The 13,437-nt window shown below is 45.9% G+C and overlaps 1 protein-coding gene across 12 annotated transcripts in view; it reads left to right on the top strand.

Annotated features, from left to right (window-relative positions):
* The window catches only part of CPEB1 (cytoplasmic polyadenylation element binding protein 1), a 97,142-nt gene that overhangs the window by 71,928 nt on the left and 11,777 nt on the right, over nt 1–13,437 (top strand). For all 12 annotated transcript variants that reach the window (XM_067029992.1, XM_059057313.2, XM_067029986.1 and 9 more), the window contains 2 exons: nt 10,734–10,960; nt 12,701–12,953. In XM_067029992.1, the coding sequence (XP_066886093.1) occupies nt 10,734–10,960; nt 12,701–12,953 (480 nt within the window). The remainder of the gene's footprint in view (nt 1–10,733; nt 10,961–12,700; nt 12,954–13,437) is intronic.

The raw sequence follows: 13,437 nt of genomic DNA, 5'->3' as shown, positions 1-13,437 counted from the left end.
TGGTTTCTCTTAGCTACAGGGGTCTTTCTGAAATGTATTATAACAAATAGAAATGCAGGAGGGGCCAACTTGGGGCTTGGAGAGGTTGGCCTGAAAGTCATTCTGAAATTAGGCTGTTAAAAAAAAAAAATAGCTTGGGCCCAGTCATAATTTCCTAAGCTTCCCCACCACCTGAAAGGCCTGTTTGTAGTTATTTGTCTCTGAAATGGGGATGGATTTACTTCTCCATGTTCTGTCTCAAGCACTTAGGTAATAAATACTGCATGATTGTTTGGATCAGGGAGGGCCTGTAGTCTGTGGCCCTGGCATTCAGGGGAACCCAGAGAGTTGCCCCAGAGGTATGACTTAACCATGGGCAGGGTTGGTGTGTGTATGTCTTCCTTTCCGAGGGTTGAGGGCGCAGCCATCCCTGATCCCCATGTTATCCTTGGGCTTGGTAGCTGTGGTGATAGCCATCTCTCTCCTTTCTCTGAGCTCTGGGCCTTCCTGGAAAGCCCACATGAGGGTGCCGCCTCCTGGAGTAGGACGCAGCCCTCCCACCAGCCAGCTGCGCCCTTGCCAGCAATGCAGGAACATGCAGCCCACATTCCAGTGCCTACACTGCCTCCCCATCTGAAGACCAACTAGCTCAGTTTCTTCAGGGAGGGAGGAGGTATTTCAGCTCTGGACAGTCTGGGAGTCATCATTGCAGACAGTCTGGTAGCTTGCTGTCTCCGCGTGGAGCACATGGTGCAAACTTCTTCTTTGGCCCTGCTGGGGGATATGTTGCCCCATGTGGCTATGGGTTTACATCTGACCATTTTCCACAACTCTTAAGTTTTCAGCAATGTGTAGGGGGCAAGGTTGGAGATAGCAGGGTTCTTGCCTGAAAAATCTTGGCTAAATTCATTCAACAAATACTGAGCACTGGCTGTGTGCCAGGTACTGTGTTAGGCACTGAAGGTACATCAACGAATAAAATTGTTGCCCTTAAAAATCCCCTTAACTATCAAGGGGAAATAGATGAGAACGTATACCAAATGCAGCATGATAGTTGCTGTGCTTGGGGGCTTCCATTTTCTCCCCTAAGGATTTTTTTGGCATTGGGGCAACATTTCATTGGATTCTCAGCATGAGACTGGTATATGGAGACCTGTCTCCAGGGGCTAAGGTCCTTCTGCTACATGGATTTCATTGGCCTGGGAGGCCTGCAGGAAGACCCTGGGGTGTAATCTGTTTTTGAGAGTTGTGCCTCTAAGGCCAGCATGGGTTTGGGTGTGGTACTCTGTGAGGTCCCTCCCTTCTAGACTCTGCCTACCCCTAAGGCCTCATCTCATGCTGGGAAGGAAGCCTTCCTTCTCATCAGGGCAATGTTAGAAGTGACCCCAGTGACATGTGTCTGGGGCTACCTTTGTCCTACTTGCAGTGTCCTAAGTCCTGTAATGGAACAGGAGGGCTATGAAAGCTATCTTCAATGTCCTGGGATGGGGGAGAGAGTGACTAATCACCATTTATCGATTACTTCCTATGTGAAGTATATCACATGATTTAATGCTTTCACAGTCCTGTGAAATGGGTACTGTTATTGTTCCTATCTGAAAGATGAGGAGATAATGCTCACGGAGCTCGAGAAGTGCCAAAAGTGAAACAACGACCAGAATTCGAGCCTGGGTTTCTTTGATTCCAAGCCTCTTATGCTTCCTATCACACCTGTGTTACTGTGGGCAGAACCCTAACATGTTGAGCAAGAACACTTCTGGTAAGGTATCTCTGTATATACAACTCCAGGGCTGTTCAGCCATGATGTTTTCCTTTGCCAAGGTCCCTCAAGGCTAGGGCACGAGACAGTTCAGACTCCCTCTTCACCCTGAGTCTCAGCTCATCAGCTGTGCCCCCTGATGCATTTGTGTTCCTGCCTTCCCCCGGTGACTCTTTTGCATGCAGCATTACTCAGCAGGAAGTGGGGTGACTGAGAACCTACTTTAGGGGACCTGGAAACAAGGACTCCTAATGAAGGCCTTGTGCAGAAGCCCAGTGGGCAGACCAGATGCTCAGTCTAAGGATGCCAAAGGACATGTCCTGTTTCCTCCCACTGTCCTTAGAAGTCCCTTGGAGATTAACCTGTTCACCCTCTTTGGTTTCTGCCCTAACATCTAACCAGTGAAGAGTATGTTCCCTGTGCTGTGTCACTTACAGGCTCCCCATCGGTCTGCAGGCTGAATCAGCCTGGGATGAGAGGGGAGTCTTCAGCATTTGGCTTCTGCTGCTGCTCTACTTCCAAATAACCTTTCTGAGGCAACGTTCAAAGTAGGGTTGGGTTCCTCCTCTGTGGAACATTGACTTCTGGGCCCAAGCAAGTTCTGCAAATCTACCTCAGCTGTCCAAGTCTTCACTGCTTATATTCCCAGTATGTAGCACAGAGCCTGGCTCCTGTCTTTTTAGTAAGTATTTACTGAGTGAATGATGAGTGTTGAGTTAATTCCGGGTAAGTTTGAACTACAGAGTTTCAGACAAAGTCTCTTTCTCTTCTGCTTCCTACTTGTGTTGATCATTTGGGTGGACAGATTGTTCAGTGATCAGAATCTCTGAGCCCTCGTGGCTTTTAGGGCATGATGATGCATTTACAGAAAGATTTTTTCATACACCAGAGCATGAATTCTGTCATGGAGTCAGGTAGTCTACTGAGGAGAATAGCTTTTAGTTCAGAGAGGAGGGAGGGCCTGAGAAGCAGTGTGACAACGTGGTACCTCCTAGGTGAGAAAGAAGTTGAGGTGACTGGGTCCAGGGACCGAGTATTGCTGACCTTACATGGGACTTGAGCATGTCATTTCTTCAGGTTAGTGAAACTTGTCCAGTGATCAAGATCGGGGAGAAAGGCTATGTCGGGTACCACCTTGGACCTGTGGGATCCAGAGTTGGTGGAGGGAGTTCAGACTCGCAGAATCACCTCCTGAGTTGGGGTGTGTTGTAGAGTTGCAGGGTTGGGGTCATAGGCAGAGAGCGTTCTGTTATACCTGCAATGAGTGCTCCTCTTATGCCTTTAGGTAGATTTTGAGCAGGCAACCCAGGACCAAGGGATGGGATAGGTAAGAAGGGTTCCAGGTGCAGCGTTGTGTCTCAGGCTGGAAATAATGGCTCCTGGTCTGGGTTTTTCCCATGATTACTCCTATTAGACAGACTGTGATGTCTTGGGCCTGGGCTCTCCCTGAGCTGAGCTCAAGCTCAGTGTGTTGCAGTGCAGGCATCCAGTGCCTGGCTCCTGCTGCCATTGCTGCTGCCACCGCCATCACTCTTGGGTGCCTTTGTACTCTTGAGGAAGGCTTCAGAAAATTCCAACAGTGACTCAGCTGTAAAACCCACAGGAGCTGGCACAGAAGGGTGAAAGTGGAGAAAGTTAACAATCAGTCTAAAAATATTACTGCTGATTTGGTCTCTTGTACCCTCTGAGGTAGCATTAATGAGCTGGAACCCTCTGCCAGGTCCTCTTCTCCCCGTGACTTCCGTTAGAACTGTCTGTAGCTGATGCGGATTCCTGCCGGCATGTGAGTGGGGATGGGTGCCTGTGCTCCAGTAAGAGCATACTGTTTTTTTAGTCACTTCTGGAAGATAAGGATTTGCGGTACACTTGGCCCCCAGGGCTGGGAGGCACCTGGTAAACCTCAGACTTCCTTTTATCCCTGAGTTGTAGAGGTCAAGATAGGAGCAGAGCAAAGAGGTCAGGGCCTTGGCCACCATTGAAAGGGACTATGGGACTTCTCTCCCCCACCCCCACCCCCCACCCCGCTTAGTCCATCTAGGTTAATACTTGACATCTGACTTTGATGAAGTTCTGTGCCTATGATGGAGAGTGTAGTTTGATATCGGTCACTGGCCTACAGCATAAGGAACCTGACACTTTCACTAGATTTTGGGTTATATGGCTTGAAGAGAGTGTCTTCCCAGGAGGTATACTTTATACTTCAAGTTAAGAAGAAGTGATTGCTCCTTCCCTCCTGATCCCCAGCTGGTGGGAATCAATGCTTCTTACTCAGCAACCTTATATAGGGGAATATAGTCTCATGGGCTGAGCTGGGAGCAAGACAAGCTCTTGTCTCTTGAAACGAGGTCCCACCTTCCCTAGAAGCCCACTGTCTCTGCTGCTTTCCTCCCTTTGATCTGTAGATACTCAAAGAACTACATAGCCAGGTCCCTTGTGAGGTTGGGCTATATAGAGGGACAGTCAGGTCACTGTAGGGCATCTGACCATGAGTGACAGTTTCCAGAACTTGGCTCCTTCTGTGGGTTGAAGAAACTGTCAAATCACCTAGAAAATCCTTGGCCTCTTGATATAGGTTTTCTTGTCTTGATCTTCTAGTCAAACTCCTGTACTCTTGACCTCTTCCAGTTTAATATTTGCAGGAAACTGATGTGGAGGTGCTGATGTGACCCAGGTGTGTTAATTTTGGTACACTCTGATGTGTCATGTTTGGCTGACAGCACTGCCCCTTTCCCGTTTTCCTGTGTGGTTGGAATAGTGTTCAGTGGATACTCTTCCCTGCTCCTTGTATTTGAATGTAGAAGTATATTTCAGTGGCTGTGAGGATCCCAGGGAGAGTGACTCTCTTCAGCCTGTATCTATATTTGTTTAGTTCTCTTTGAAGAAAGTATTTGAAACTAGTGGAAGGAATATTGTCACAAATTTGATATGGCAAGTAACACTACTTCTTTCAACCTCTGTTTTGGTGATGGGCTTGGTTGGGATGAACTAAGGTTTGTTCCCTCTAATTCTGAATTGCATCTCAGTCAGCACTGTGTCCTTAAATTGAATAACCTTGGTAGAAGGGGAGTAGCCTCAGTGAGCATACTGGCTCCTAGGGATATGATACTCCCTTTCAGTACTATTCATATTCAGCAAGCGTTGATCACCTGCTTTCTGCCAGGTGTTGAGCTAATTACTGCTGGAGTGGGGTGGTAAGGATGGCCCTTGGTGTGCTTGGTTGTGAAGGCAGAACTTTGTACCTATGTGTGTCTGCAAGTATCTATGCAAGTGTTTCTGATGCTTTAAACTTGTTTAAAAGAAGATGATTTCTCTTATAGGCAGAAACCCCAAAGGTACTCAGTTACCACTTTTTCCCCTGGGATTCTAGTGCCTATTAGTTGTGCTTGATTTCTGTTCTCTGGTCAGATCAGTTGCCTTGAAAAAGGTGAAGAAAGTCAAATGGGCATTGACTGACTGGTTTTCTTTCGGTCATAAAAAAATTTTTTTGTTTGGAAATTTCAAATTTACAGAAGTCACAAATACAAAATAAGAATTATACAAAGGTTACTTGTATTTCGTTTATCCAGATTCTCCTGTTGTTGACATTTACCTCATTTGGTTTATCATTTGCAGTTCTTTATATATGTATATCTCTATATGTAATTTCTTTCTGTACCATAAAGAATAGAGATGTTCTAACGTACATTCATGTACAGCAAAAGCTATGAACTTCAGTCAACTTAAAATTGATATAATACTCTCATTAAACTGTTGTTCATATTCCAGTTTTCTCTGGTGACCCAATAGTGTCCTTAATAGCATTTTTCTCTCCTTTGTCTCTTAACAGTTGTCTGCCTCAAGCAGTAGGCCCACGCTCTTTGTATTTGCTTGATATGAGCTTACAGAGTTCTTGTCTTGAATGTTTTTCACAATGTTCAGCTTCTTTCTGGCCGTCACTTTTCCTGAAATTATCACAGTCCATGTCAATTTTTTAAATATTCTTTATTTGTTCCTGGTTAGATCTCTTTCCCTCTCTCCTCTCTTCCAGCACCCCCTCCCCACCCCGGCGGGGGTCGGGGGGGTTGGGGGGCATGTTTCAGAGATCAGACTCTTTGGGAAATGTCCTACATAGCCACCTTGGGTTCTTTTTACCTCCTGTGTATTAGTTGCCATCATGCTGTAAGAGCTGTATTTGAATAACCTACAGGGTTTTTTTTTTTGTTTTGGTTTTTTTTGGCAGTACGTGGGCTTCTCACTGTTGTGGCCTCTCCCGTCGCGGAGCACAGGCTCTGGATGCGCAGGCTCAGCGGCCATGGCTCACGGATCTAGCCGCTCCGCGGCACGTGGGATCTTCCTGGACCGGGGCACGAACCCGTATCCCCTGCATCGGCAGGCGGACTCTCAACCACTGCGCCACCAGGGAAGCCCATCCTACAGTTTTTCCTCTTTTTTTTAATTTTTTTTTTATTTTTTATTTTTGCTGTACGTGGGCCTCTCACTGCTGTGACCTATCCCTTTGCGTAGCACAGGCTCCGGACGCACAGGCTCAGCGGCCATGGCCCACGGGCCCAGCCGCTCCGCGGCATGTGGGATCTTCCCAAACCAGGGCACGAACCCGTGTCCCCTGCATCGGCAGGCGGACTCTCAACCACTGCGCCACCAGGGAAGCCCCCATCCTACAGTTTTTTAAATCAAGGAAATAATTACATACGAAAGGTTCTCGGGTGTGGTAAGGGGACTGATTAGAAGCTTGAAGTAGCAAGCCTCAGATTTTTCTAGATTAGTGCCTCTCAGACTTTAATGTGCACACGAATCTCCTGGGGATCTTGTTAAAATGCAGGTTCTGATTCAGTAGGTCTGGAGTGGGGCCCAAGATACATTTTTAATGAGTTCCTGCAGTGGCAAGGTCCTAGAGAAGTTTTAAGACCTGAATGATTTGGATCCCAAGGTATTGACCTCTGGAACCCGAGATAGCTTGTCTGTAGTTGATGCTCTTACAGGAATTTGAACAAAAGAGAGGTGTCAAGAACATGAAGACAAGAAGATGTAAACTTCTGAGTATTTAAAAAAAAAAAAAAGTAGGGAATGGTGTGTTACAAAGAATAAAGCAAGGAATCAGAAAGAATTGGGTCCCACTCTGTCACCAGTTGTTGTTGACAAACAACAACTGTTGTAGTTGACAAACTCACTACAAACACTTGCCCTTTAAGCCTTGGTTTCCTTTTGTTAAGATGGGGTAATAATACCCACTTCTTAGGATGCAGGGAAGATTATTTACTTAATGTGCTTCTGACATAGTATCTGGCATATACTAGATGTGCAGCATGTGGAAACTGCTCTTAGTGAATGGTCGGAGCTTGATTGCACCTGTTCCAGATTGTAGAACAGATGATTGACCATGAACTCTGAGCACTTAAGAAAGTGGAGTTCATTAGTGGCCACTGTGGGTTGTCATGCCATTTTCTTTTTAGACAGGCTTATTATCAGATTAGAGGAGTGTTACAGACATAATCGCTAGCTTTGACATGGGAATTTGACAAAGCCTCAAGATATCTTTGTGGGCATGTCAAAAAAAATTGTAGGTTAGTTGAGGTAGATGGATTTGTGGCTGTTAGAACAGATGTATCAACACAGTCATGAATACAGGTTGTTGTGAATGAGAAAGGTGGTCTGCACTGGCACCCATATTGCTTTTTGACTCTTTCAAATACACTTCTTTAAAATCTTGGGTAAAGACGTAGTTACTGTGGCCCATATTTATCCTCCTTGATGCCCCCTGACACAAGTCCTTTGGGCCAGCCATCTCCTTGAGCGTTTTTCTGCATCCTGATTAATGCTGTGTTTCCCTGACAACTCTGGGAGCTCTGCTGTGCCACCCTTCCTAGGATTAACAAACTGCCCTTTATCTTATTTGTCTCTGGCAAACGCTCCTGCCAACTTCTGCCTCTGCTGAAGGTTCTTTCCTTCAGGATGTCACTTTCTCAAGTGGAGGCTGCATGTTCTCCCAGCCTTATCTACCTCAGGGTCATTCTTTTTGTTATTTTTACCAATTCCCCAGTCCTTAGCCTTTTCTGAAGATCTCAATATGTGTTTTTTGTTTGTTTTAACCCCAGGCCCACTTGTCACTGTGGATCCCTTTAACGTCCACGTGAATGACCTATCCAGCATTTTAGCCTCCATGCAGTCCACCTCAGCCACCTGTGGTCGCACACCCTGGACCGCACTGTCCTCAGGACTTCGGTCTTCACTTCCTGTCTTCCTGTTTCTCCTGTCTGCCCCTCCCCTCCTCTGGTAGCTGTCAGCACATGGCCATTGCTGCTTCTCCATTTGCTTCCAGCATCTTGACTCTCTCCTGTCTTTCACCTGTAATGCATGACCCCTTCTTCATCTCTGTTGCTGGTACCATCAACCCTGTTGTCTCATTTCCTCCTTCACACCCTCTTTCGGAAAAACCCTCAGCCCTTTGTGGGTGCAGTGTCCATCCAGGTTCCCAACGCTGCTGGAGAGAGTCGCCCAGCACTGTCCTCCCCAGTGTCCCTGCTCTGCTTCCTTGGCTGTCCCCACGGCAGCTCCCCAGTATCTCCTATAAAATCTAAACACCCTAATTTGGTTTTCGAAGCTCTCTATGATGTGATTGTTACCTCATCATTCACCACCCTAACCTTGTTTCTGTGAAATGTGAAGAAAGATGAGGCCCTCTTAGGGCAATGGTACCACTTTTAAGACCAGTACATGTGATATGTTAGTTTTCACAGTGCTTTTTTTTTTTTTTAACACGACTTGCAGCACCAAGTAGGAGCCTGGAATAAATCTTCACACTTCCTGCCCTCTCACGGTGTGAATTCCAGGGGCTTGGGCTCGGTGTTTCATTGAGGTAGGGGTTTGTCAGGAGTATTTGAGAAATTTGACATATTTGAGAAATTAGACAAAGTATTTCTGATGGGTGTTAGAATCCAAGTGTTGAGGGACACTTAGGTTCAGCATATGGTTAAGTGCCTGTGCTTGGAAAACTGCTTTGAAAGTCCTAGGGTTGTTTTTTTTTTTTTGCGGTATGCGGGCTTCTTACTCCTGTGGCCTCTCCTGTTGCGGACCACAGGCTCCGGACGCGCAGGCTCAGCGGCCATGGCTCATGGGCCCAGCCGCTCCGTGGCATGTGGGATCTTCCCGGACCGGGGCACGAACCCGCGTCCCCTGCATTGGCAGGTGGACCCTCAACCACTGCGCCACCAGGGAAGCCCGAAAGTCCTAGTTTTCAAAGAATGTTTCCTTAAGAAAGGAAGTCATAAACTAAGTAATAAACTCCTTGCTGAAGATGGTAAAGCTCCCCACTCCCCAACACACACACGTTAGACTGGCTAGATTTTAAAAACCAACCCTACTGAGTGTTGGCCAGCATGTGGAGGGACTGAAATTCATCAGTGCTGGTGGGAGGGTAAAATGGTACATCTACTTTGGAGAACAGTAGGACAGTTTCTTTAAAAATCAAGGATAAATAAACAATAAAATAAACACATCCACACTATTCCCTGCATTTAAAAAAAAAAGAGAAAAAAGAGTTGATAAACCTACCTTATTTTGAGCTGAGAGGGAAGTGGTTGGCCAACGGAGAGCAGGTTGGTCTGATCTTGTACATACCCTCCATCATGAATACCCTGAAAGAATGCTTTCCCTTTGATTTCATGCTTGGAGAGGTTTATTCCTGTCTCAGGAGGCTCACCACAGCCCCAGCCAGACATTCAGGGAACGTCAGACTTTCAGGCTGACTTGGACCCTGAAAGAAAACCATCTCTGGTGACCTGTGTCTCACTCAGGTACTAGTGAGTAATTGTGAGGTAGAGCCAGTCACAGCCACCGTTTATTGAGCACTTTCATACGTAAACGCATTATTTTGTTTTCACCTCACAGCCTTTTTGAGGGGGATGTTTTCCCCTTTCTCCAGATGAAAAAACAAAATCAGATTAATATGGCTTCTTTCTTACCTAGCTTTGGTGCCACCATAGCTCCATGGCCAAAGCCCTCTTCCACCCCCTCCTTGTGGATAAAAGGGTGTTTTGCTTTGCTTTGGATTCCTTATTTCCCCAAGGCCAAGTGTGGGAAAATTCTGCTCTCCCCTGCTGTCCACTTTACCTCCCTTATCTTTCCTGGCCTCTGCTTCACTCTTTTTTGATGTTTAATATTTAAATATTGTGCACTGATTACTGCTGTGCTGAGCACTTTCCATCTGCTGTCTTAATTATTGAACCCTCCTGACAATGTTATGAAATAGTTGATATTCCACCCAAGATGCCATGAGAAAATGGAGACTCGGAGAGCTTCCCAGAGCACGCATCCATATAAAGGTGCGTCAGACCCAGGGTTTCACCCCAAGATTGTCGTAAGCCAGAGCCGACTTAACCACAGCATCACTCTGCTTCCATCCTAAATGTGTGAAGTCCAAGGGTGCATAGAAGAGAATCTGCATATGCTAGAATTTTGCATAAAGGAATCTCTTAGATGAGATGGTATGCTTATGCTCTCCCAGACTTCTGGGGTGTGCCGTGAAGTTCTGTATTTTAGCTATGTAGTGTTAGAAAGGTGGGAGTTCCTCTAATAAAGTAAGGAAGGAGTATGGTTTGGGCTTCCTAATTGTGCTGAAGGCATCTCCTATGGCAACACGGGCATGTGTGTCCAGACATTAATAGCAGTTGTGACCAGGGTCCCCAGTGGTACAGGTTCCCACATGCTGGCCCTGACCCCGTAAGCCTGGGTGGCAGAGAGCAGGAGCTTTGCTGCTTCTGTTGAAGCAGGAACTTGGGTCTTCAGAATGCCATCCTGTCCCTTCTGCTCATGGACCCTGGGTGTCTGTCTGCTCATTACACTCTTATCTGCGGCTCTGTCATGCTTTCGGTGGTCGTGGCTTGGTCCATCTTGCTGGGTGGCTGTGGGAGGGAAAGGCAAGGGCTGTTGGCTGGAAAGAAAACTAAGAGGTCATGAGACTTCCTTTTTATTTCCTCCCTTTTTTTTTCTCTCTTCCTAGTATTGAGCATGCTCCACAATCCACTGGGCAGTGTCCTGGGGAAACCCCCCTTGAGCTTCCTGCCTCTGGACCCCCTTGGATCTGACTTGGTGGACAAGTTTCCAGCACCCTCTGTTAGAGGATCCCGCCTGGACACCCGGCCCATCCTGGACTCCCGTTCTAGCAGCCCCTCTGACTCAGACACCAGTGGCTTCAGCTCTGGATCAGATCATCTCTCAGATTTGATTGTATGTAACTTGCTGCAGAGTGGGGTGGGGAGAGCATGTGAGCTCGAGGTAGGATGCATGTCCACTAGAATGCAGGCTGCGAGGTGGCATGATGAGAGTTGTGGAGACATGTATAGAACTTTCCATCCTCGACAGAATAGAGGGTGTCTCGTATACCCATTATACCTATTGAGCAGTACATTTCAGGACCTGAGCTGAGGACTCTACAGGTTACTCCAAGAGCTGTTGGGAAAGTTAGTTTCAAAAGTAAATATGGTAGTCCTGGCAGTGTTCTGTTTCTTGACCTCCATGGGTGTTTTCTTAGCCTTTAAACAATATCATTTTTGTACATTTATGTATGATACCTCAAATATTTTAACTGATGATTTTAAGAATCACAAGTTAGTAATCAGTGGGTCTAGGGTTTTAATCCAGATCTGACTCCAGCTCTTTCAGCGGCCATGACGAATCCATGAAATAATGTCTCAGAGTTAATCTTTGCATCTCCTGCTCTGTATCTACAGCCACGTGTGACATGTGTGGCACTCGTGCTAAAGGGAGTTGGAAAGTAGATTACGATAGATAAGGAATAGGGGATATTAAAAGTAAATATATAGGAATGGCAGGGAGAAATCATCCTAAAGTAAAATGCAATTTAAGGTGCCTTCTGAGCCTGCTTCTCTACTACCAAAGCGACTGAGCTGACTGTTCAGTGAATATAATGGCTATTTTCCTTCCTCCTTCTCCTCCGTATCCAAGACTGGCAACGCTGGTTGTTGCCACGTCCCATTCGTAGCATGACCTCTTAGGGCCCACCTTGCCTCCTGCCAGTCTGTCCTAGGATATGAAAGCTGGCGTTGGTGTCCCCACTACTCCCTGGTTTTATCTGTTCAGGGTGTGTTTCCAGAAGGGTAACTACAAGCAGGGCTCCTTTGATTCTCTGGGCTGCAGTTTTTATTCCCCTATAAAATGGGATTAGATGGGATGCTTATAATTCTTTTCATTACTTTATATGGGCCTCAGTCTTAGAAATTTGCCTCGTAACCAGCTTTAATATTTTGGGGTTTCATTTAAAGAACTTTTCTCTGATTCCCACCCCAAAGGTTAATTGGTGAAGGGATATGAACAGACAAGTCACAGAAGAGGAAATAGAGGCAGTATTTGAACTTACAGGAAATATTCTGTTGAGTAATTATTTTAGCTTATTTTTTGATAAGGTGGTATCATTTCTACCCACTTAAATTAGTAGAATTTAGATCCTTGACACAAGCTTGTTTTTTTTTTAGAAACTTGTGTTCTCATACATTTCTAATAGAACACAGAACCTTCATAGAAAGCATTTTGGCATTCTACATCTAGGAATCTGACCAGAGAACACACAAAATATGAAGAAGCTATATTTTATTTAAATGTTTTTAAATAAAATTTAAAGTTTTTATTTATAGTCCTGAAAATTTGCAAAGTATCTAAATGTTTAACAGTAGGGGGAATAGGTCAGTGAAGTGTAGCTTGTTCCCTAAATAGAATATCATAAAATAATTTAAAATGGTTATGAAGACTGGCAACGTGGAGAAAAAGACTGAACTGGGGAGAAAAGAATTTGTTTAAATTATGTTATAAGGACAGCTAATCTTAACGCATAGGAAGAAAGTCTTAAAAAATATATCAAATATTGGTATTTTTCATAATTTCTATAGTGTGATTATTACTTTTATAACAACTGTCCTTTAAAAACCTATATCTTCCTTTTTTCTTCCTTAGTCAAGCCTCCGAATTTCTCCTCCCCTGCCCTTCCTATCTCTGACGGGGGGTGGTCCCAGAGACCCTTTAAAGATGGGGGTTGGGTCCCGGCTGGACCAAGAGCAAGCTGCTCTGGCTGCAGTCACGCCCTCCCCAACCAGCGCATCAAAGAGATGGCCAGGAGCTTCTGTGTGGCCGTCCTGGGACCTCCTTGAAGCTCCCAAAGACCCCTTCAGCATAGAGAGAGAGGCCAGGCTGCACAGGCAAGCTGCAGGTGAGTGTGGCTGGGGGCCTGGGGCCTCATTCTCGGGCAGTGACTAAGTGACCTTAGTTCACATACTGGGGAACTGTCTACAAGAGGACTTGACTGCATGGTGAAGTGTGCTTCTGCACAGAGTGGTCTATTCTGAGGAGTGAGTGCTAATGGGGACACACTTGGTAACTTTTTTGAGGCTGAGCAGAGAGGATCGATAGATAATCTGGCACACCGGGTTGTGCCTATTAGGGGTTGGATCCATCTCTGACTTTTGCTCTTCTGTGGAGATTGTGCACTGCTCTTGCTTTTGATTCTTCTCACGGGTGCATGTGTTCAAGAGAAACCCTGGAAATGGTGCCTAGAATTTTGTCTACCTCCCCCTTTCTAATTCAAAGACATATTAGGCACAACCCACGCTGGAGCTTCTTCCCCAGGGCTTTCTGATTGGTATACACAGGGATGCACTGGGGGGTGGGTGGTCCATTTGTCAACCTCCAAGGTA

The sequence above is a fragment of the Kogia breviceps genome, chromosome 3 (assembly GCF_026419965.1).
Source record: "Kogia breviceps isolate mKogBre1 chromosome 3, mKogBre1 haplotype 1, whole genome shotgun sequence".
Lineage (NCBI taxonomy): Eukaryota > Metazoa > Chordata > Mammalia > Artiodactyla > Physeteridae > Kogia > Kogia breviceps.
The sequence above is the reverse complement of the archived record's forward strand: the minus strand, read 5'-3'. Positions and strand labels throughout refer to the sequence as shown.